At 40.9% G+C, this 25,120-nt stretch overlaps 1 protein-coding gene across 1 annotated transcript in view; it reads right to left on the reverse strand.

The window, feature by feature from the left end:
* The window catches only part of ZYG11A (zyg-11 family member A, cell cycle regulator), a 61,885-nt gene extending 36,977 nt beyond the window's left edge, over positions 1 to 24,908 (reverse strand). The window contains exons 1-2 of the mRNA XM_040231161.1: positions 24,819 to 24,908; positions 7,409 to 7,574 (exon numbers count right to left, since the gene is read on the reverse strand). Coding sequence (XP_040087095.1) covers positions 7,409 to 7,574; positions 24,819 to 24,908 — 256 coding nt within the window. The remainder of the gene's footprint in view (positions 1 to 7,408; positions 7,575 to 24,818) is intronic.
* Positions 24,909 to 25,120: the final 212 nt, after the last annotated feature.

Consider the following 25,120-nt stretch of genomic DNA (forward strand, 5'->3'; position numbering starts at 1 on the left):
CTTCACCCATGGTCATACCACTTTCCCATGGAAACCCACATTCAAAGACTGTGTTGGGAAGTATAAAGATCCAGCCCTTACACCCTAACAAAATACAGATCCGAGTAGTTAAGAATAGCAAAAAGAGAAAAGAAAGCGTTCCTCAGCGATCACTGCAAAGAAATAGAGGAAAACAACAGAATGGAAAGACTAGAGATCTCTTCAAGAAAGTTAGAGATACCATGGGAACATTTCATGCAAAGATGGGCTCGATAAAGGACAGAAATGGTATGGACCTAACAGAAGCAGAAGATATTAAGAAAAAGTGGCAGGAATACACAGAAGAACTGTACAAAAAAGATCTTCATGACCCAGATAATCACGATGGTGTGATCACTCACTTAGAGCCTGACATCCTGGAATGTGAAGGCAAGTGGGCCTTAGAAAGCATCACTACGAACAAAACTAGTGGAGGTGATGGAATTCCAGTGGAGTTATTTCAAATCCTGAAAGATGATCCTGTGAAAGTGCTACACTCAATATGCCAGCACATTTGGAAAACTCAGCAGTGGCCACAGGACTGGAAAAGGTCCGTTTTCATTCCAATCCTAAAGAAAGGCAATGCCAAAGAATGCTCAAACTACTGCACAATTGCACTCATCTCACGCTAGTAAAGTAATACTCAAAATTCTCCAAGCCAGGCTTCAGCAATATGTGAAACAGGAACTCCCTGATATTCAAGCTGGTTTTAGAAAAGGCAGAGGAACCAGAGATCAAATTGCCAACATCCGCTGGATCATGGAAAAAGCAAGAGAGTTCCAGAAAAACAACTATTTCTCCTTTATTGACTATGCCAAAGCTTTTGACTGTGTGGATCACAATAAACTGTGGAAAATTCTTCAAGAGACGGGAATACCAGACCACCTGACCTGCCTCTTGAGAAACCTATGTGCAGGTCAGGAAGTAACAGTTAGAACTGGACATGGAACAACAAACTGGTTCCAAATAGGAAAGGGAGTACGTCACCCTGCTTATTTAACTTCTATGCAGAGTACATCATGAGAAATGCTGGGCTGAAAGAAGCACAAGCTTGAATCAAGATTGCCGGGAGAAATATCAATAACCTCAGATATGAAGATGACACCACCCTTAGGGCAGAAAGTGAAGAGGAACTAAAAAGCCTCTTGATAAAAGTGAAAGAGGAGAGTGAAAAAGTTGGCTTAAAGCTCAACATTCAGAAAACGAAGATCATGGCATCTGGTCCCATCACTTCATGGGAAATAGATGGGGAAACAGTGGAAACAGTGGCTGACTTTACTTTGGGGGGCTCCAAAATCACTGCAGATGGTGACTGCAGCCATGAAATTAGAAGACGCTTACTCCTTGGAAGAAAAGTTATGACCAACCTAGATAGCATGTTGAAAAGCAGAGATATTACTTTGCCAACAAAGGTCCATCTAGTCAAGGCTATGGTTTTTCCAGTGGTCATGTATGGATGCAAGAGTTGGACTATGAAGAAAGCTGAGCACCGAAGAATTGATGCTTTTGAACTGTGGTGTTGGAGAAGACTCTTGAGAGTCCCCTGGACTGCAAGGAGATCCAACCAGTCCATTCTGAAGGAGATCAGTCCTGAGTGTTCATTGGAAGGACTGATGTTGAAGCTGAAACTCCAAAACTCTGGCCACCTCATGCGAAGAGTTGACTCATTGGAAAAGACTCTGATGCTGGGAGGGATTGGAGGCAGGAGAAGGGGAAGAGAGGGGATGAGATGGCTGGATGGCATCACTGACTCGATGGACGCGAGTCTGAGTGAACTCCGAGAGTTGGTGATGGACAGGGAGGCCTGGTGTGCTGCGGTTCATGGGGTCGCAAAGAGTCGGACATGACTGAGCGACTGAACTGAACTGAACTGACACTCAGGATTAGATAGCTTCTGCACTGTCCTTCAAGGGAAGCTAGATGAGCAGAAAGATAAGCAGCAGACACTGAAGTAGAAGAAACCCGAAAGAATAGGATGATTCAGCAGCCTAGATAAGAGTTACAAGATACCTGCATCTTGTATGTGGTTCTGGAGCTTCGAATAAAGACCTGCACCGAAAACTCTGGGAAATTAAAGTAGAAGTGGTAGCTAAACCAAAGATTATCCAGGGAGTATACATATACAAAGTGAGAAAATATACATAGCTTTCCAAGATGGAAACCTGAGGAACATAAGACAACACATATATATAGAAACAGAGTCATACAAAAGAAAGTGTGGAACAGTAACGAAGGATAAAAAACAGAAAAATAAAGTTACTCCAACCAGCAAGGTTGAGAGTAATAAACATTAAGTCAAACATACAAAAACCCCTGCTGATTTAATAAATCTAGGTAGGTAATTATCATCTACAGTCACCAAAAGTGAAAACCAACCAGACAATCAGACTTTATTAACACCCTTCAGAAGTACAATGCAGAAGGAATGGCAACCCACTCCAGAATTCTTGCTTGGAGAACTGCCATGGACAGAAGAGCCTGGCAGACTCCAGTCCATGGGGTTTGTGAAGAGTCAGACAAAACTGAAGCGACTGAGGACAAGAAGTACAAACATCACTACTAAACATCAAATTTCAATTTGGTCAAGCCTCTACGTCTGATTTTCAATGTATAGGAATTACAAGAATCAGAAAAACATGTCAAATCACAGCACAAACAATGGTAAAGTCCAGATTGTAGGATACTGTACAAAACAAATGACCAGTTTCTTTAAAGAAAGAAAATAACTGGAAGTCCCAAAATACATGAAGATAAACATACTTCTAAATATCAGATGAATCAAGGGGAAAAAATCAAGAGAAACTACAAAATATTTTGAACTAAATGAAAATAAGAACAAAACTTACCCAAATCTATGGGACGCAGAAAAGGCAGTGCTAGGTGGGAAAGTTATAGCTGTGAATGCATACATTAGTAAAGAAGATCTAAAATCAATAATCTAAGTTCCCGCCTTAGGAAACTAGAAAAAGAAGAACAAATTAAATCCAAAGTAAGCAGAAGAAAAGAAGTAAGAATTAGAGCAGAGGGCATAACATCAGCAACATGGCAGAGTGAAACACTACTCTGGAGTGAGCTCTCCCCTCCAATCTATTAGGTTGGTGCAAAAGTAACTGAGGTTTTGCATTGTTGAACTTTGCCATTTGATATTGGGATACATTCTTAAATAAATGTGGTTACATCATTTTAATGTGCATTTCTCATTCTATGTTTTTTGCTAATGACTTGTTACATGCTGTTTCAGTTCAATTCAGTTCAATTCAGTCACTCAGTCATGTCTGACTCTTTGCAACCCCACGGACTGCAGCACGCCAGGCCTCCCTGTCCATCACCAGCTCCTGGAGTTTACTCAAACTCATGTCCATTGAGTTGGTGATGTCATCCAACCATCTCATCCTCTGTCATCCCCTTCTCCTCCCGCCTTCAATCTTTCCCAGCATTAGGGTCTTTTCCAATGAGTCAGTTCTTCACATTAGGTAGCCAAAGTATTGGAGTTTCAACTTCAGCATCAGTCCTTCCCATGAACACCCAGGACTGATCTCCCTCAGGATGGACTGCTTGGATCTCCCTGCAGTTCAAGGGACTCTCAAGAGTCTTTTCCAGCACCACAGTTCAAAAGCATCAATTCTTCAGTGCTCATCTTTCTTTATAGTCCAACTCTCACATCCATACATGACTAACCATTACTGGAAAAACCACAGCCTTGACTAGATAGACCTTTGTTGGCAAAGTAATGTCTCTGCTTTTTAATAAGCTGTCTAGGGTGGTCATAACTTTTCTTCCAAGGAGTAAGCGTCTTTTAATTTCATGGCTGCAGTCACCATCTGCAGTGATTTTGGAGCCCAAGAAAATAAAGTCTGTCACTATTTCGACTGTTTCCCCATCTATTTGCCATGAACTGATGGGACCAGATGCCATGATCTTCGTTTTCTGAATGTTGAGCTTTAAGCCAACTTTTTCACTCTCATCTTTCACTTTCATCAAGAGACTCTTTAGTTCTTTGCTTTCTGCCATAAGGGTGGTATCATATTAGAGGTTATTGATATTTCTCCCAGCAAACTTAATTCCAGCTTGTGCTTCATCCAGCATTTCTCATGCTGTTTATTGTTATTTATTTTAGACTACAGAAATGATGTTAGACAAAAAGCAAATCAAGCAATTTTCTTATTCAAGTTCAAAATGGACTGTAAAGCAGTGGAGACAACTCAGACAACATCAACAACACACTTGGCCCAGGAACTGATAACTAACATGCAATGCAGTATGTTTGGTTCAAGAAGTTTCACAAAGGAGACAAGTGCCTTGAAGATGAGTGTAGTAGCTGGGCATCGGAAGTTGACAACAAACGACTGAGAGTAAACATCGAAGCTGATCCTCTTAAAACTACATGAGAAGTGGCTGAAGAACTCAACATTGACCATTCTGTGGTCATTTGGCATTTGAGGCAAATTGGAAAGGTGAAAAAGTTCGGTAACTGGGTGCCTCATGAGGTGACCAAAAATCCAAAAAATCATTGTTTTCAAGTGTTGTCTTCTCTTATTTTACCCAACAACAATGAACTATTTCTCCGACTACAATGCCCAACCCCACGTCACACAATCGATGTGTCAGAAGTTGAACAAACTGGGCTAAAAGTTTTGCCTCATCCACCATATTCACCTGACTTCTTACTAACCGACTAACACTTCTTCAAGCATCTCGACAACTTTTTGCAGGGAAAATGCTTCCACAGCCAACAGAGGCAGAAAATGCCTTCCAAGAGTTCACTGAATCCCAAAATACAGATTTTTATCCTACAGGAATAAAAACACTTACTTCTCATTAGAAAAACATATGTTGATTGTAATGGTTACTTTTTTGATTAATAAAGATGTGTTTGAGCCTAGGTATAATGATTTAAAATAAAAATTCACAGTCTGAAGAATTGCCATTACTTTTTCACCAACCTAATACAACCAATAAAACATCCACAATGCATACATAAACTCATATAATTTAATAACAAGAAAACAAACAATTCTATTTAGCAATGGAAAGAAGACCTAAACAGACATTTCTCCAAAGACACGCATATGCCCAACAGGCACATGAAAAGATGTATGTGTTACATCACCAATCACCAGGGAAATCCAAATCAAAACCAGAATGAGGTATCACCTCATACCCGTCAGAACTGCTATCATCAGACAGAACTCAAATAACAAACGCTGGTGAGGAGGTGGAGAAAAGGAAACCCTCATATACTGTTGGTGGGAATGTAAAAATTTGTGCAGCTACTGTGGAAAACAATGTAGAGTTTTCTTAAAAAAACCCAACTATCATATGACCAGCAATTCCACTGCTGGGTAAATATCCAAGAAAAAACGAAACACTGATCTGAAAAGATATATACATCCTAATGTTCACAGGAGCATTATTTACAACTGCCAAGAAATGGAAGCAACGTTAAGTGTCCAGCAACAGATGAATGGGTACCATCTATAAACAAATGTTAAAGGAGATTCTCTAGGTAGAAAACACAAGAGAAGAAAAAGACCTATAAAAACAATTTTTAAAATGGCAACAGGAACATACATACCAATAACAGATGAATGGATAAAGGAGGTATATGTGTATTTTTTATATTTATATTTTATATTGTGCTCAGTCACATCTGACTCTTTGTGACTCCATGAACTATAGCTTGCCAGGCTCCTCTTGTCTATGGAATTTTTCAGCAAGAATACTGGAGTGGGTAGCCATTCCCTTCTCCAAGGGATCTTCCCAACCCAGGGATCAAACCCAGGTCTCCTGCATTGAAAGCAGATTCTTTACTGTCTGAGCCACCAGGGAAGCCAATTAGCTATTAGGGAAATGCACATAAAAATCACAATAGATACCGCTTCACATCCACCAGAATGGCTGTCATCAAAGTCATTAGACAACAAGTTTTGGTAAGGATGTGGAGAAATTGGAACACTTCTGTTCCAACTGCTGGTGGGAACATAAAATGGTCCAGCTACTTTGGGAAAGAATTCGAAGTTCTTCAAAAAGTTAAACACAAAGCTACCACTTAACCTGGCAATTCCACTCCTGGGTATACAGCCAAAGATATAAAAGCATATATCCACACACACAAATGTGTACACTAATGTTTATAGAAGCATTATTCGTAATAGCCAAAATGTATAATAAAAACAACACAGGGACTTCCCTGGCAGTCTAGTAGTTAAGATTTTCCCTTCCAGTGCACAGGGTGAGGGTTCAGTCCCTGGTCTGGGAGCTACAATCCCACACACCTTGTGGTCGAAAAAGCAAAACATAAAACAGAAGCAATACTGTAACAAACTTAATAAAGACTAAAAATAGTCCACATTAAAAAAAAAAATCTTAAAAATAAACCTAATGTTCATCAACTGAGAAATGAATAAAAGGTAGTATATCAATACAGTGGAATATTACACAGCCATAAAAATTCAGTAGTAGTTGATGTTACAAAATGGATGAACCTTGACAATATTATGCTAAATGAAAGAAGCAAGACACAATGCTGCTGCTGCTGCTAAGTCACTTCAGTCATGTCCAATTCTGTGCGACCCCATAGGTGGCAGCCCACCAGGATCCCCCGTCCCTAGGATTCTCCAGGCAAGAACACTGGAGTGGGTTGCCATTTCCTACTCCAATGCATGAAAGTGAAAACTGAAAGTGAAGTTGCTCAGTCGTGTCCGACTCTTAGCGCCCCCTTGGACTGCAGCCCATCAGGCTCCTCCGTCCATGGGATTTTCCAGTCAAGAGTACTGGAGTGGGGTGCCATTGCCTTCTCCAAAGACACAATAGGTCACATATTAAATGATTCCATTTACACTAAATGTTCAGAAAAGGCAAATCCATAGAGGTAGAAAGTAGATTAGTGACTGCTAAGAATTATAGGGGGATGAATAAGGATTTTTTTTTTTTAAGGTGATGAAAACTGACTGGGATGATGGCTGCACAAATCTGTGAATATGTTAAAAAAAAATAACTGAACCATATACTTTAAGTGGATGAATTAAACACTATGTGAATTTTATCTCAATCATGTGTTACTCCCCAAAATTTTTCATTAAGAAAACACTAACATAGCAAACAGCCCTTTGAAAGCCCTACTACTAAAGGAAGTAAAGGAAAAAATTTTTTAAGGTTCACACTCACAATCAAAAGAATGGGAAATGAGACTATAGCAATAGCAGGGCAAACCTAGAAGGAAGATAATTTTCATCAAAGGATCCCAGAAAGACTCTGAGAATCAACCTCCACACAAATTTCTATATTTCTCAGCAGGTTGTTGAGAGGAACAAAACAGAATTATATGCAAAAGTGCTTTTCAAATAGTCAAGTGCTATAAAAGTACACCATAAAGCAGTCTTATCGTTACCTTGCCAAGCCATCATCCCAACGAATCGATCAGCTAATTCCTGAGGAAAACTCCAATGCTCCGGAAGACAAAGTGTTCCATCAGATCTTTCAGAACACAATTTCTCCAGGTTAGCAACCAGGACGTTCAGGCATATGTTGACCAAAGAGTAGGGAGATGCCTCCTCCTAGCAAACAAACCCCCAAACAAACAAACTTGTTACATCTACAAAAATTCAACACAAAAGTGGTCATGTTATACATGAGAATATCTTAAGATACATTCTTCTCACTCTAATGATTTATATGCAATGAAACCACCTTATTCCAATTATCAACCATGTGGAAAATTTGACCTGTTGTAGCTTCTGTTGTATCTTTTTAAAAAATTAAGTTCTCTCAATCCTTCACTTATCTCCTGTTCTGTGCCAGCCCCTGAGAATACAGGGATGAGGAAGTTATAGCTCTAATCCTTTTGGACCAAACAATTTAGTAGAGAATACATCCCATAAATCTGAAGATTTCAATACAACACAAGGAACTAAGCAAGCAGAAATCATACAGTCATTTATTCAGCAAATATTTATTCAGTGATTACTACGTGCCAGAGGATAAGAAGGTCTGCCCATACCCACCCTCAAAAGTGTTCACACTATAAAAGACTGTTATAATAAGGAGGCTGTAGAAGAATACAAACTGAGAGATATAAGACATCTCCGCTAAGAGACTGACATTTGTTCATTCAACAAACATTTGAAAGGTATGGCATTCAGGCATAAAGAGAGAACGATAAGCCAGGGATTGCCGTCTTTGTCAAAGGTTTCAACATGCAATACATTCAATGACCTCCACACCACTTTTTACTGAATAAATTCCCTCCATAGTCCAAATTATAGATTACTCCTTCATAAATATCCTCAACTCCTTGTTTCCTCTCCTCCATCATACTCTTCAGACATTCTCCTGGAAGAACTTTGCTATTCACCTTTTTTTATGGCAACATCCGGCAGCTAATCACCTATGAAGAGGGGAAGATTCACATAACATATTATGTCATGGAAAATCATGAACATTAACTTCAAATGAGCCCTAAGTAGCTGGAAATCATTCAAAGTCTCCTTAGACGGGGCACTCTCCCACTATCAAGCAACAATTATTTCATGCCTTCTACTTGTTCCTCAAACCCATTTCACACTGATATCAGAATGTGATCTACTTCAGTGAAAATAATGAAGCCACCTCCCCATCAAATTTAGCTCAAAACTGCATGCATCTTTTCCTCGGTCTTCTCTTCTATGGAAAACACGTACATCCTTGCAAAGACCAACACTTCCACATGTGCTGACTGGATTTCATCCTTCCTGTCTTGGCTCCTCTTGTTTCTTCACTTATACACATCTTCAAACTATCCTTCTCAAATGGATCATTCTTCTTTTTCCTGGCTGTGCCCTGCAGCTTGCAGGATCTGAAGTTTCCCGTCCAGGAGCTGAATCTAAGTCTGTGCACTGAAAGCAGCGAGTCCTAACCAACAGACCACCAGGGAATTCCCATAAACAGATCATTCTTATACAATTTAAGCTCCATTATTTGCTTTAAAAACAAAAACCTTCTGTTGACTCCCACATCCTCTTCAGTTACTCTTCTTCATAACCAAATTTCTCCAGTAAGTTTACTCTGATTTACTCTGAATACTGTACTATCTTCTTATTCATTGTTTTTCTTTTAATTATAGTATAATTTATACATAGCAAAAAAATTATTTTGCTATATAGTTAGTTCAATGAGTTTTGATGAATCCATACAGTTGTATACTACCACCATAATAAAGATATAGAACAGTTCCATAACCCAGAAATTCTCCAGTGTCCCTTTGCAGACAATCCCTCTTACCAATCACAAGCAACTACTCATCTTTGTTCTGTCTCCAGTGTCCTGCCTTCCCCAAAATGTCATATAAACAGAATCATTAAGTAATTAGGCCTTTCAAATCTGACTTCTTTCATTTTGCATAATGCATTTTAACACAGGTTTATTGGTGTTGTTCCATGCTTCTGTAATTTGTTCCTTTTTATTGCTGAGAAGCATTCCACTGTAATGAATATACTAGAATTTCTTTCTTTACCAACTGAAGAGCAATTGGGTTATTTGCATTTTAGACAAATTTGAATAAAGCTGTAACAACTCACATAAAATTTTTTTTTAATTATTTATTTCTCGATGGGCTGGGTCTTTGTTGTGCTCAGGCTTTCTCCCGTTGCAGCATACGGGCTCAGTAGTGCAGCTTGCAGGCTCTAGAGCTTAGCTGAGCTTAGTTCTTCTGTGGCATGTACGGTCTTTCCAGACCAGGAATCGAACCTGTGTCCTTTGCACTGGCTGTTGAATTTCCAACCAGTAGATCACAAAGGAAGTCCCTGGTGGGGCTTCCCACATTAACTTTTGTGGGAACACAGTTTTCATTTTTCATGGGTAGTCACCTAAAAATGGGATTTCTGTGTCCCTGGAATTCCACACTTCCTACGTGTTAAGTGTGTATGTAACTTTACATAAGAAAGTACTCACCTGTTCTTGCAATGTGGCTCTATTATTTCGCATTCCCAAAGAACATATGAGAGTTTCAACTGCATCAAACCCTACCATGTCCGAATTCATGTCAGAAAGAAGCATCAATTTCAGGGAAGCAAAAAAATTCCCTGAAACAGTCTTAGCAGACTTTTACTTGGGTCTCAAAACACAGAATTGGTTCATATGCCCATGTGAAAATGGAAATTATGCTTCCCACGGGTAATTTCTACAGATCTACCTTCCAGGTCGCTATTTCTTTATTCTGTCGCATTTAGTTCTTCATAGTCTAATTGTACATTGCTCTTTTTTCATTTATTTCAGTTCAGTTCAGTCGCTCAGTCGTGTCCGACTTTTTGCAACCCCATAAACTGCAGCACGCCAGGCCTCCCTGTCCATCACCAACTTCCGGAGTCCACCCAAACCCATGTCCATCGAGTAGGTGATGCCATCCAAGAATCCCATCCTCTGTCGTCCCCTTCTCCTCCTGCCTTCAATCTTTCCCAGCATCAGGGTCTTTTCAAATAAGTCAGCTCTCTGCATCAGGTGGCCAAAGTATTGGAGTTTCAGCTTCAGCATCAGTCCTTCTGATGAACGCTCAGGACTGATCTCCCTCAGGATGGACTGGTTGGATCTCCTTGCAGTCCAAGGGACTCTCAAGAGTCTTCTCCAACACCACAGTTCAAAAGCATCAATTCTTCAGTGCTCAGCTTTCTTTATAGTCGAAGTCTCACATCCATACATGAACACTGGAAAAACCATAGCCTTGACTAAGATGGACCTTTGTTACAAAGTAATGTCTCTGCTTTTGAATATGCTGTCTAGGTTGGTCATAAGCTTCCTTCCAAGGAGTCTTTTAATTTCATGGCTGCAGTCACCATCTGCACTGATTTTGGAGCCCAGAAAAATAAAGTCAGCCAGTTCCCCCAACTATTTGCCATGAAGTGATGGGACCGGATGCCATGATCTTAGTTTTTTGAATCTTAAGCTTTAAGCCAACTTTTTCACTCTCCTCTTTCACTTTCATCAAGAGGCTCTTTAGTTCTTCTTCACTTTCTGCCATAAGGGTAGGGTCATCTGCATATCTGAGGTTATTGATATTTCTCCCAGCAGTCTTTATTCCAGCTTGTAGTTCTTCTAGCCCAGTTTTCTCATGATGTACTCTGTATATAAGTTAATTAGGCAGGGTGACAATATACAGTCTTGACGTACTCCTTTTCCTATTTGGAACTAGTCTGTTGTTCCATGTCCAGTTCTAACTGTTGCTTCCTGACCTGCATAGAGGTTTCTCAAGAGGCAGGTCAGGTGGTCTGGTATTCCCATCTCTTGAAGAATTTTCCACAGTTTATTGTGATCCACACAGTCAAAGGCTTTGGCATAGTCAATAAAGGAGAAATAGTTGTTTTTCTGGAACTCTCTTGCTTTTGCCATTATCCAGCAGATGTTGGCAATTTGATCTCTGGTTCCTCTGCCTTTTCTAAAACTAGCTTGAACATCTGGAAGTTCAAAATTCATATATTGCTAAAGCCTGGCTTGGAGAATTTTAAGCATTACTTTACTAGCGTGTGAGATGAGTGCAATTGTGCGGTAGCTTGAGCATTCTTTGGCATTGCCTTTCTTTGGGATTGGAATGAAAACTGACCTTTTCCAGTCCTGTGGTCACTGCTGAGTTTTCCAAATGTGCTGGCATATTGAGTGCAGCACTTTCACAGCATCATCTTTCAGGATTTGAAATAGCTCAACTGGAATTGCATCACCTCCACTAGTTTTGTTCATAGTGATGCTTTCTAAGGCCCACTTGACTTCACATTCCAGGATGTCTGGCTCTAGGTGAGTGATCACACCATCGTGGTTATCTGGGTCGTGAAGATCTTTTTTGTACAGTTCTTCTGTGTATTCTTGCCACCTCTTCTTAATATCTTCTGCTTCTGTTAGGTCCATACCATTTCTGTCCTTTATCGAGGCCATCTATGCATGAAATGTTCCCATGGTATCTCTAATTTTCTTGAAGAGATCTCTAGTCTTTCCCATTCTATTGTCTTCCTCTATTTCTTTGCACTGATCCCTGAGGAAGGCTTTCTTATCTCTCCTTGCTATTCTTTGGAACTCTGCGTTCAGATGCTTATATCTTTCCTTTTCTCCTTTGCTTTTCACTTCCCTTCTTATCATAGCTATTTGTAAGGCCTCCTCAGACAGCCATTTTGCTTTTTTGCATTTCTTTTTCTTGGGGAAATGAAAACTTGATTTCTTGATTGCTGTCTCCTATTCAATGTCACGAACCTCCATCCATAGTTCATCAGGCATTCTGTCTATCAGATCTAGTCCCTTAAATCTATTTCTCACTTCCACTGTATAATCATAAGGGATTTGATTTAGGTCATACCTGAATGGTCTAGTGGTTTTCTCCACTTTCTTCAATTTCAGTCTGAATTTGGCAATAAGGAATTCATGATCTGAGCCACAGTCAGCTCCCAGTCTTGTTTCTGCTGCTGTATAGAGCTTCTCCATCTTTGGCTGCAAAGAACATAATCAATCTGATTTCAGTGTCGACCATCTGGTGATGTCCATGTGTCATCAGTAGAGTCTTCTCTTGTGTTGTTGGAAGAGGGTGTTTGCTATGACCAGTACGTTCTCTTGGCAGAACTCTATTAGCCTTTGCCCTGCTTCATTCTGTATTCCAAGGCCAAATTTGCCTGTTATTCCAGGTGTTTCTTGACTTCCTACTTTTGCATTCCAGTCCCTTATAATGAAAAGGACATCTTTTTTGGGTGTTAGTTCTAGAAGGTCTTGTAGGTCTTCATAGAACTGTTCAACTTCAGCTTCTTCAGCGTTACTGGTTGAGGCATAGACTTGGATTACCGTGATACTGAATGGTTTGCCTTGGAAACGCACAGAGATCATTCTGTCATTTTTGAGATTGCATCCAAGTACTGCATTTCAGAATCTTTTGTTGACCATGATGGCTACTCCATTTCTTCTAAGGGATTCCTGCCTACAGTAGTAGATATAATGGTCATCTGAGCTAAACTCACCCATCCAGTCCGTCTTAGTTCACTGATTCCTAGAATGTCGATGTTCACTCTTGTCATCTCCTGCTTGACCACTTCCAATTTGCCCTGATTCATGGACCTAACATTCCACATTCCTATGCAATATTTATTTAATAAACTTTAAACACACTTGCTTTATAGTGTTTCAGTAAAACCATTTTCTGAAGTCTCTGGGAATCTAATTCTGTTGATTCTTTTTTTTAAAGATTTACTTATTTATTTTTTTACCCAGGTGGGTCTTCATTGTACTGTATAGGCTTCTCATTGTGGTGGCTTCTCTTGGTATGGAGCACAGGTTCTAGAAGACAGGCTTCAGCAGTTGTGGCTCCTGGGCTCTGGAGCATAGGGCTCAGTACTGCGGCACATAGGCTTAGATGCTCCATGGCATCTGGGATCTTCCCAAACCAGAGATGAAACCTGTTATCTCCTGCTTTGGCAGGCAGACTGCCAACCACTACACCACCAGGACAGCCCCTGATTCTGTTGATTCTTAATCAGAGAGGTTCATGTTTCATAATTTAAGATTGTGAACTAATCTTTTCTTTTTTTAAGGCCTCATGGCACAATGTGCAAGATATTAGTATTATCCCCAACCAGGGATCAAATCCATACCCCTAGGATTGGGAGTACAGAGTCTTAACCACTGAACCACAAGGGAAGTCCATGAGCTAATCTTTAAGTCTCTGAGTTAATCTTTGGTGAGATTTTACTAGACTCCTGTGAAACCTGGGTAGAAGATAGGCCACATAGGGTAGCTAAATGCTACTTACCCAGAGGCATCATCAGTGACCATTTTGATAATTTCTCAGCTACACATTTCCTGAACCAAGCAAGAAATGTCAATTAAAACCCTGAGTCTGTATGAGGACAGACCTGTGATTGCACATTTTTAGGAGATATTTTTCTCATTCAAAAATCCAAGCCAAAACTGACAAGGTTCCCTGTTTCTCTTTTCCATAAGCAGACTTTTAGATCTACCATTTCCCTGTAGTATAATCAGCTTTTGTTAGTTCATGTATATATATATATTACAATTCACAGTCTCCATTCAAACTTCCCACCTGGCTTTGGCAAAGGTCTAGTCTCTAATTTTTCATTATTTTAGGGCCTGCTTACAGTGGTGATTTCCAGCTTCTATGAATTGGGTGGGGATGCTGTGGATTTCCTTTACTCTGTAATTGAATTTGCTGCATTTTATCCAGAATATTTCCTTTTAAGGCTTTATGACATTATTTGCCAAATTATTGGACATGGCAGTCTCATATTTAAAATACAGTAAAGATTAAACCCACATAAATGAAGTTTAGAACATATCTAAAATACTTAAATATAAAACAATATATTTTAAAAATATTTTTGTATTCATGACACAGCTTAAACAGAATATATCAAATTTCTCAAGTCCCTATATACCCTTTCCTGATGCTACTTATCCCTTCACCCAGAAGTAACCATTATCCTGAATATTATTTAATTCTACATGTTTTTGAACTTTATATACACAGAATTATACCACAGTATTTTGTTACTTGTCTTTGTTTTATAAATCAGTAGTATGTTTTAGAGACTGACTTCCCATCAAGACCATTAATGACTAATAACTCTGCCTCTATAATGTCTGATTACTGATAACATGATTCTAAATATTATCTATAAATCCAATGAATTCTACATTATTATCTTCAGGTCAGATCTCTCTTTAAGCCAGTATTAGATAACCAGTTGCCTCCCTGACATATCTACTTAACTGTGTCACACAAATACTTCAAACTTACCATGTAGGGAACTACATTTATCCAGTCTTTTCCTGCTCAGTAAATGGCATAACATCTATTCAGCTGTTTAATCTTTACTGACATTTCCTTATCTTTAATCAACATCCCACAAAACACAGATCCAATACATTAGCAAATCCTACTGGTTCTACCTGTGCCAGACATCTGGTATTTGCTACCTACCTCCCACCCAGACCCACTCAATCTTCTCCACCTCTACTGCTGAGGTGACTTGTATAGATCCTATGAATAGGTTCTCACGAACAGGTTCCCTTACCCTCTGGCTGTTAGTTTGGTTCTAACATGAAACTCAAAAAACTGGAACGTATTAGTTTCCTAGGTAATTTCCTATAAGAAATTACCACAAAATTGGTGGCTAAAAACAACAGATATCTATCTCTCATAGTTCTGGAAGACAGAAGTCCAGAAATCAAGGTATGAGCAGGACCATTGTCCCTCTGAAGGCTCTAAGGAAGAATTCTTACGTCATCAGCTTCTGGGGGCTGTGGTTTCCCTCAGCTTGTGGCAGCACAACTCTAACCTTCACATGGCCTTCTTCCCTGTATCTCTAGGTCTCAAATCTCTATCCCTTTATCTTATAAACACTATAAATCCAGACATTAGATTTAGGGTCTGGCCTAAAACTTTAGGATGGATCAAATGTTCTCACCAAGATACTCAACCTGGGAATTCCCTGGTGGCCCAGTAGTTAGGACTCTGTACTTTCCTGCCAAGGGCCCAAATTCAATCCCCAGTCCCACAAGCCACCTGGTGGGGGTACAGAGAAGCAAGAGGGGAAGATCCTCAACTTAATTACATCTGTAAACATCCTGACTCCAAAGGTCAAATTCACAGGTTCTAAGGGTTAAGACTGGGATATATGTTTTGGGGGTTACAACTCCACACAGATAATTTGCCCTGTTCTTTCTCATTTAAAGTATCTTGGGCTGGCTATGTCACACTAATCACTCCTCTAAGATTAGTCCTCTGTTCTTGCTATTGACTAAATGTCTGCATTCTTCCAAAATTCTTTTGCTGCAGTCTAACCTCTAATTTGATGTTTGGAGGGAGGTACCTTGGGTCATTAGGTCATGAGGGTAAAGCCTTCACTGAATGGAATTAGTGCCCGTAACAAGAGTGACCTCAGAGAATTCCCTTGTCCCTTCTGCCATGTGAGAACACAGCAAAAAGATGTATATGAACCAGGAAGCGGGCTCTCACCAGACATCAAATCTTCCAGCACCTTGATCTTGAACTTCCTAGTTTCCAGAACTGTAAGAAATAAATTTATGTTTTTTATGAGTCACCCAGTCTACCGAATTTTAGTCACAGCAGCCTAGATGAACTAAGACATTCCTTCTGAGAGGTCCTCTGCGCCTAGGGGTGGCAAGAGCTACTCTCACTAGACACGAAAGTGAAAGTGAAGTCGCTCAGTCGTGTCCGACTCTTTGCGACCCCGTGGACTGTAGCCTACCAGGCTCCTCTGTCCATGGGATTTTCCAGGCAAGAGTCCAGGAATGGATTGCCATTTCCTTCTCCAGGGGATCTTCCCAACCCAGGGATCAAACCCGGGTCGCCCGCATTGTACACAGACGCTTTACCGTCTGAACCTATTGTGGTTTTCCATACCTCTCCCTTATCTTTGGAAGTAATCCCTTAATTAAACTCTCATTGCTGCTGCTAAGTCGCTTCAGTCTGACTCTGTGCGACCCCACAGATGGCAGCCCACCAGGATCCACCATCCCTGGGATTCTCTAGGCAAGAACACTGGAGTGGGTTGCCATTTCCTTCTCCAAAACTCTCATTAAATTAGCCTTATTCTGACTGTGTCATCTATTTCCTGCTGTATGACTATCAAACCTCCCAAATAAATTTCTAGTTCATCCCCTTCTTTCTAACTCCACTACCAATTCCTCTCAAGTCACTACCATATCTTTCCAAGAATACTAAAAAACTCCAAATTACTCTACTTCACTCTTAATCCTTTTCCAATCCATCTCAACCAAGGGTTTAGATTCATCATTTCTAAAATACAAAACACTACTACATAACTCTCCTAATTAACATGTTTTAATGGGTATAAGGTAAAAAAATCAAACAAAAAGCTGTATTTTATATACAACCAACAATTAAAAAATTAAACTTTAAAAGTTTACAGCGGCATTTTTTGTTTTTGTTTTGTTATTAATTTTGGCCATACCATGTGGCTTGCGCATGCAGGATCTTTATTCCCAGACCAGGGATCAAACCTGTGCTCCTGTATTCTTTAACCACTGCACCTCCAGAGAAGTCCCTTCAATAGCACTTTAAAAACCTCAGAGAGACTTTCTTGGTAGTCCAGTGACTGAGACTTCAAACTGGGACTCCAATGCGGGAGCCAAGGTCTGATCCCTCATCAGGGATCCCACATGCTGCAACTAAGAGTTACAATGCTGCAACTAAAGATCTTCACCCAGCTCAGCCAAAAACACCTCAAGGAAATCCCTGCTGGTCCAGTGGTAAGGACACTGCGCTTTCACTGCCGAGGGCCTCAGTTCCATCCCTGGTCAGAAACTAAGATCCCATGAAGGGCAGAGCACAGACCAAAAAAAAAAAAAAATCTGTTTTAAAAACCTCAAATATAGGCCTGACTCAAAGACAACAAAAATCTAAACACACTAGGATCCATAATGTTTAGCTTACAATAAAATATAAGAAATGGTAAGAAGCAGGAAAGAAAATAAAATCAATCACCAGAAATAGATCTAGGGAACTCCCTGGAGATCTGGTGGTTAGGGCTCCACAATTTCACTACAGAGGGTTTGGGTTTAATCCCTAGATGGGGAACTAAGATCCTACAAGCTGCATGATGCAGCCAAAAAAAGAGCAAGAAACAGATCCAGAAACAACATAATTAGCAAACAAGAACTTTAAAATAGATATTATAACTCATGGATATACAGGAGAATATGAATATAATGAGGGAATAAATATGGAATCTCAACAGAGACTAGAGAAAGCCCACATGCAGCAAGAAAATAAATAAATAAACTTAAAAATAGAAAAGGTCAACAAGGACAATGTCCTATACTTGGAATCTATGAAATTGTTTTATAGCTTAATATTAATTGAATTACATAGCTAATTCACCAAGTACAAAAAAACAATAAACTTAATAACTTTCTTTTTTAAAAAGTCAAAAAATATTGAAATTAGATACAGACTATCAACCAACTGATCCCAGGGGCAAAAATGGACCCAAAGTGAAATAAACAGAAGACACTACAACATGACAAATAGCTAAAAACCTATAATATAAAGAAAAACCTAAGCTAGGGATGGGGCAGGGGGAGCTAGAGGTACTGTGGGTGGTTTAAAACGAAAAAATATGACCACTGAATTTTCATCAGAAGCAATGCTAGCCAAAAGACAATGAAGTAACACTTTTAAAGTGCTGTAGAGGGCTTTCCTGGTGACTGAGTGGTAAAGACTCCACCTGCCAAGAGCAACAGACATGGATTCTAGCCCTGATTCATGAAGATCCCACATGCCTCAGAGCAACTAAGCCTACGTGCAACTACTGACCCTGTACTCTAGAGCCCCAGAGCCACAGCTACTGAGCCTACATGCCGAAATTTCTGCAGCCCGCACAGCCTAGAGCCCTGTGCTCAGCAACAAGAGAAGGCCCTGCACTGCAACTAGAGGATACCCCTGCTCACCACAGCTAAAGAAAAGCCCGTGCAGCAACAAAGATCCAACTAACTAAATAAAAGTTTCCAAAAAATCTAAGTGCACTAGGAAGAAAAGCGAAGTGCATTGAAGTATCTTTCAAAAATAAAGGTAAAATAAAGATATTTTCAGACAAAGTAGAAAGAACCTATCATCAGCAGATCTACACTATAAGAAAGGTAAAATGTTCTTTAAGTAAAGAAACATTGTACAGGATGGATATTTGGGATCTAGAGAAAAGGGAAGAGCACTGGAAACAGGAGCATGGGGATAAATATAAAACTATTTTTCTTATTTCCTAATTTCTTTTACAACTGATCAAAGAAAAAGTAAGAACAACATACTGTGCAACTTAGAAAAGTAAAATGTATTATTTCAATAGTACAAAGGAGAGGAAAGAGGGGAGAAGATGAAAGAACACTGCTGTAAGCTGAAGTGATACGTTTAGAAGTAGTGCAGGAAGTCAAACGTGTACATTTTAAAACCTAGAGCTGTGACTCTCAAACTTTTTAGTCTTAGGACCAACAGTACTCTTAAAAAACTGGATTACATCTATCAACATTTACTGTATTATAAGTTAAAATTAAGAAATCTTTAAAATATTTCATTCAGAAATAATAAAAATTAAACCAATCACATGTTCGCACAAAGGACATATTCTTTTCCCGGTCACACCACATGGCTTGTGGGATCTTAGTTCCCAGACCAAGGACTGAACCTGTACCCACAGCAGTGAAAGAACCAAGTCCTAACCACTGGATTACCAATTCCCAACAGAGAACTTTTTTTTTTAAGAGATATATTTTCAAAAAGAATTTTTAGAAGTTTAGGGACAATGGCAGCACTGTTTTACATCTTTGCAAATTTCATTAATGTGAGGCTTAACGAAACAGAATGGGGTCTTAGAGAGCCCAGAGGTCTTGAGTTCACATTTTAAAAACTGTTATCTTCATGTGACCATTCAGAGAAAAGCAACGGAACTAGTAAGTCAACAGAAAAGACAGAATGAAACTTTTAAAATAATCAATTGGAAAAAAAAAACCTCAGTGGAGGGAATTCTGTGGCAGTCCAGTGGTTAGGATTCTGAGCGTTCACTGTCAAAGGCGAGAGTTCAATTCCTGGTCCAGGAACTAAGGTCCAACAATGTAAAGTTAAATTCACAATCAATAAAACCTACCACATCAACACAATAAAGAACAAAAACATATGTCCTTAACATATATTGAAAAAGTATTTCAACACATTTCAAAACACATTCATGATTTCCATGATTGAAAAAAGCAAAAACAAAAAAAAAAAATCAGCAAACTAAGAATAGAAGAAAACTTCCTTAACTTGATAAAAGGCATCTATGGGAAAACCAAAAGCTAGAATGATATAAAGATGTCTCTTCTCACCACTTCTCTCCTACATTCTACAAAAGGTCCTAGATACTGCATTTTTTAGAAAAGGAAATATAAAGCACAGATTGAAAGGGAATAAGTAAAGCTGTCTTTATTTGCAGATAACAGATTATAAAGAAAATCTTAAGAAAACATTAAAAAAGTAACCAGAGAATATATGTGGCTTTACATCAGTAGTGACAATAGCTCCTTCATTCTGATATTGGTTATTTCAGTCTTCCTTTCGTTATCCTGTAAAGATCTATCAATTTTACTGATCTTTCCAAAGAATCAACTTTTGATTAAATTTTTTTTCTATTTTTTTTTTAAAGTAGCTTGAGCAAAGTCATAAGATACAAGATCGATACACCCCCCAAACTACGAACTTTTAAAAAATATTTACAGTACTAACAAAAACAGGGATAAATTTAACAAAATATGTATCAGACATTTATACTAAAAACTACAAAACATTGCTAAATAAAATTTAAAACAACACAGAGAAATCTAAAGGAAAAGTATTCATGAATTGTACAATTTTTTTAATTAATTAAAAATAAAATCTTAACCAAATGACAAATGTACACAGTACAGCATGGAACCACACAGAAATAAATTAGTCTGATCACTTTTCTAAAGAAAACCTTGCTTTTCAATTACGTCAGTGGCAGGAAAAAATGTACTTGACATGCTGTGCTAGGACATACATTAACAACTCAGCTTTTCCATTAGCTACAAACAAGTGTCAGGCTGGATGAATCAAAAGCTGGAATCAAGATTGCTGGACTAACAGCAACCACCTCAGATATGCAGACAATATCACTCTAATGGCAGAAAGTGAAGAGGAACTAAAGAGCCTCTTGATAAGGTTGAAAATTCAGTTCAGTTCAGTTGCTCAGCCTCTTTGGGACCCCATGCACTGCAGCACACCAGGCTTCCCTATCCATCACCAACTCCCAGAGCCTGCTCAAACTCATGTCCATCGAGTTCAGTTCAGTCACTCAGTCGTGTCCAACTCTTTGCGACCCCATGAATCGCAGCACACCAGGCCTCCCTATTCATCACCAACTCCCGGAGTTCACTCAGACTCACGTCCATCGAGTCAGTGATGCCATCCAGCCACCTCATCCTCTGTCGTCCCCTTCTCCTCCTGCCCCCAATCCCTCCCAGCATCAGTCTTTTCCAATGACTCAACTCTTTGCATGAGGTGGCCAAAGTACTGGAGTTTTAGCTTTAGCATCATTCCTTCCAAAGAAATCCCAGGGCTGATCTCCTTCAGAATGGACTGGTTGGATCTCCTTGCAGTTCAAGGGACTCTCAAGAGTCTTCCCCAACACCAGAGTTCAAAAGCATCAATGCTTCGGCGGTCAGCCTCTCACATCCATACATGACTACTGGAAAAACCATAGCCTTGACTAGACGGACCTTAGTCAGCAAAGTAATGTCTCTGCTTTTGAATATACTATCTAGGCTGGTCATAACTTTTCTTCCAAGGAGTAAGCGTCTTTTAATTTCATGGCTACAGTCACCATCTGCAGTGATCCAACCATCTCATTCTCTGTCATCTCCTCCTCCTGCTGCTTTCAGTATTTCCCAGCATCACGGTCTTTTTAAATGAGTCAGTTCTTCGCATCAGGCAGCCAAAGTATTGGAGCTTCTGCTTCAGCATCAGTCCTTCCAATTCAGGACTGACTTCCTTTAGGATTGACTGGTTGGATCTTGCAGTCCAAGGGACTCTCAAGAGTCTTCTCCAACACCACAGTTCAAAAGCATCAGTTCTTTGGTGCTCAACTTTCTTTATCATCCAACTCTCACATCCATACATGACTACTGGGAAAACCATAGCTTTGACTAGACCGACCTTTGCTGGAAAAGTAGTCTCTGCTTTTTAACATACTGTCTAGGTTTGTCATAGCTTTTCTTCAAAGGAGCAAGCATCTTTTAATCTCATGACTTGCAGTCACCATCTATAGTGATTTTGGAGCCCAAGAAAATAAAGTCTGTCACTGTTTCCATTTTTTCCCCATCTACTTGCCATGAAGTGATAGGACCAGAGGCCATGATCATCATTTTTGAATGCTGAGTTTTAAGCCAGCTTTTTCACTCTCCTCTTTCACTTTCATCAAGAGGCTCTTTAAAAAAAAAAAAAAAAGAGAGAGAGAGGCTCTTTACTTCCTCTTCACTTTGGCCATAAGGGTGGTATCTTCTGTGTATCTGAGGTTACTGATATTTCTTCTGGTAATCCTGATTCCTGGAGAAGGCAATGGCACCCCACTCCAGTACTCTTGCCTGGAAAATCCCATGGGCGGAGGAGCCTGGTAGGCTACAGTCCATGGGGTCGCTAAGAGTCAGACACAACTGAGCGGCTTCACTTTCTCTTTTCACCTTCATGCATTGGAGAAGGAAATGGCAACCCACTCCGGTGTTCTTGCCTGGAGAATCCCAGGGATGGGAGAGCCTGGTGGGCTGCCGTCTATGGGGTCGCACAGAGTCGGACACGACTGAAGTGACTTAGCAGCAGCAGCAGCAGCAGCAATCCTGATTCCAGCTTGTGCTTCATCCAGTCTGGCTTTGTCACTGCTTCCACTTTTTCTCCTCCTGTTTGCCATGAAGTGATGGGACCAGATGCCATGATCTTAGTTTTTAAATGCTGAATTTTAAGCCAGCTTTTTCACTTCCTCTTTCAACCTCATACCCCAACAGTATACATTCAAAAAACTAAGATGATGGCATCTGGTCCCATCACTTCATGACAAAGAGAAAGAGAAAAAGTGGAAGCAGTGGCAAACTTTTTTTTTTTTCTTGGGCTCCAAAATCAATGCAGACTGTGAATGCAGTCATGAAATTAAAAGACACTTGTGCCATGGAAGGAAAGCTATGACAAACCCAGAGTATCAAAAAGCAGAGCCATCACTTTGCAGAGAAAGGTCCAAATAGTCAAAGCTATGGTTTTTCCGGTAGTCACATACGGATGTGAGAGTTGGACAGTAAAGAAGGCTGAGCACCGAAGAATTGATGCTTTCAAATTGTGGTGCTAGAGAAGACTCTTCAGAGTTGCTTGGACAGCAAAATCAAACCAGTCAATCCTAAAGGAAATCAACCCTAAACATTCATTGGAAGGACTGATGCTAAAGCTGAAACTCCAATATTTTGGCCACCTGAGGCAAAAAGCTGACTCACTGGAAAAGACCCTTATGCTGGGAAAGTGAAAGTCATTCAGTCCTGTCTGATTCTTTTCGACCTCATGGACTGTACAGTCCATGGGATTCTCCAGGCCAGAACACTGGAGAGGGTAGCCTTGCCCTTCTCCAGGGGATCTCAACCCAGGGACAGAACCCAGGTCTCCAGCATTGCAGACGGATTCTTGAGCCACAAGGGAAGCCCAAGAATACTGAAGCTGGTAACCTATCCCTTCTCTACCGGATCTTCCCTACCGAGGAATCTCCTGCATTGCAGGTGGATTCTTGACCAACTGAGCTATTAGGGAAGCCCAATGCCGGGAAAGATTGAAGGCAAAAGGAGAAGGGAGAGGCAGAGGATGAGATGATGAGATAGAACTCACCGACCCAATAGACAAGACTTGAATTTGCGCAAACTCCAGGAGAGTGAAGGACAGGGCTGCGGATCAGTGTTGCTATCCATTGGATCGCTAAGGAGCCAGACAGGACTTAGCAACTAAACAATAACAAATAAATTTATGCACTGTTTAAGAAGCTTTTAAAAGTGAGTCCAAAGTATACAGGATTACAGGCTAGATCTCTGCAGGACACAATGGCCAACAAGGTGTTAGTGTGTAAAGTGCAACCTCAATCAGAATATTTCCTTTCCTCCATACTAACCGTGGGTTGAGCGTTCAGTAGATTTTGATTTCTAAGAAGGGTGGCCCTTGGGGTTTTGTAGAATATGGAGTCACATCAGAAATGATGTCAGGTTCAAGATCTTGAGCAAGTCAAGGGTTCTCAATTTTCCTACACACTAGTAAAATGGAGACCATCAGTGCCTACCAAAAAATCCGAGAGATTTTACAAATGCGACAACTGATACACAGTAGGCTCCAAATACACCCTCTTTTGGTTGCGTGTTGCTCAACTTCGTTTGAAAGGCATTCCGAAGGAAACGGCGGGCGGGGCCTAAAAGAACACATGGAATTTTAGGAATTTCACTCTTTGGGGTTCCAGTTCTTCCAGGCGGGCTCTTTCTGTTAACAATCCCAGGACCGACGGTCGCATACTCTGGGGAGCAAAAAGTCCCCAACATGTTAGGGAACAGTCGAAGTTTAAGGCATTTGGGCGCAGGATGACAATAAATGCCAAGGGCCAAGCATAAAGCCACGCCCAGTGCTTACGTATAAACTTACCACCACCTTGCAAAACAGCTGTCGCCCGCGCTTACACGTAGTCTTCCCAGGTGGCGCTAATCAATACGCCTGCCAATTCAGGAGACAGAAGAGACGCGTTCGATTCCTGGGTAGGGAAGATACCCCTGGAGGAGAGCATGGCAATCCACTCCAGTATTCTTACTGGAGAATACCATGGACAGAGAAACCTGGTGGGCTACAGTCCACAGTGTCGCAAAGAGTCGGAAATTACTGAAGCGACTTAGCACACATGCACTCACTTGCACAGGAGAACCAAGGGGACCAGAGGAGAAGACCGCCCAAGGTCAAGCGGGAGGCGGGACACACCCCGCCACTCCTCCGCGGCGCAGGGTCGGCGCGCTGGGCCCGGAGGCTGGGACGCCCCGGGCGGAAAACTCTCCGACAAGCACTTCCCAGCATCTCAAGCCAGAAGCCTAACAGGGGCTCAGCCTCCTCAGACGTTACCCTCCGCGTAAGTGAAACGAGCCAAAAATGTCTCCGCACGGTCCCCGACGACTTGCCGTGCTCGCCCAGGGCTGACGTCCAGCCGAGGTTCGCGTTCCATTTCCTGCCCCCGTCCCTTGCCCTCCTCGGAGCTCACCTGCACCACGAGGCAGCCTAGTATATCCTTCCGAGCGTCCGGAGCGACGATGGTCCGGGGCGAAAGGCCCGGGTGCAAGAAGTGAACCATGGCGACGGTGAGGCGTCGAGGAGAGAGCTGCCGTCGAGCTGGGCCTGGATCCCGCGAGAGGTGGGTTCGACCCGCGCCAGGAAGCAGCTGAGCAACACCCGCTCGGCGAGCTGACGCTAAGCGTTCCAGCCGCGAGGTTTGAAATGCCGGGCGCGGCGACGCGCACTCGCCCACCGTAGACCCCGCCCCCAGGACGGGCCTCTCCACCCCCA

This window comes from Oryx dammah, unplaced genomic scaffold (genome assembly GCF_014754425.2).
Source record: "Oryx dammah isolate SB20612 unplaced genomic scaffold, SCBI_Odam_1.1 HiC_scaffold_28, whole genome shotgun sequence".
NCBI lineage: Eukaryota > Metazoa > Chordata > Mammalia > Artiodactyla > Bovidae > Oryx > Oryx dammah.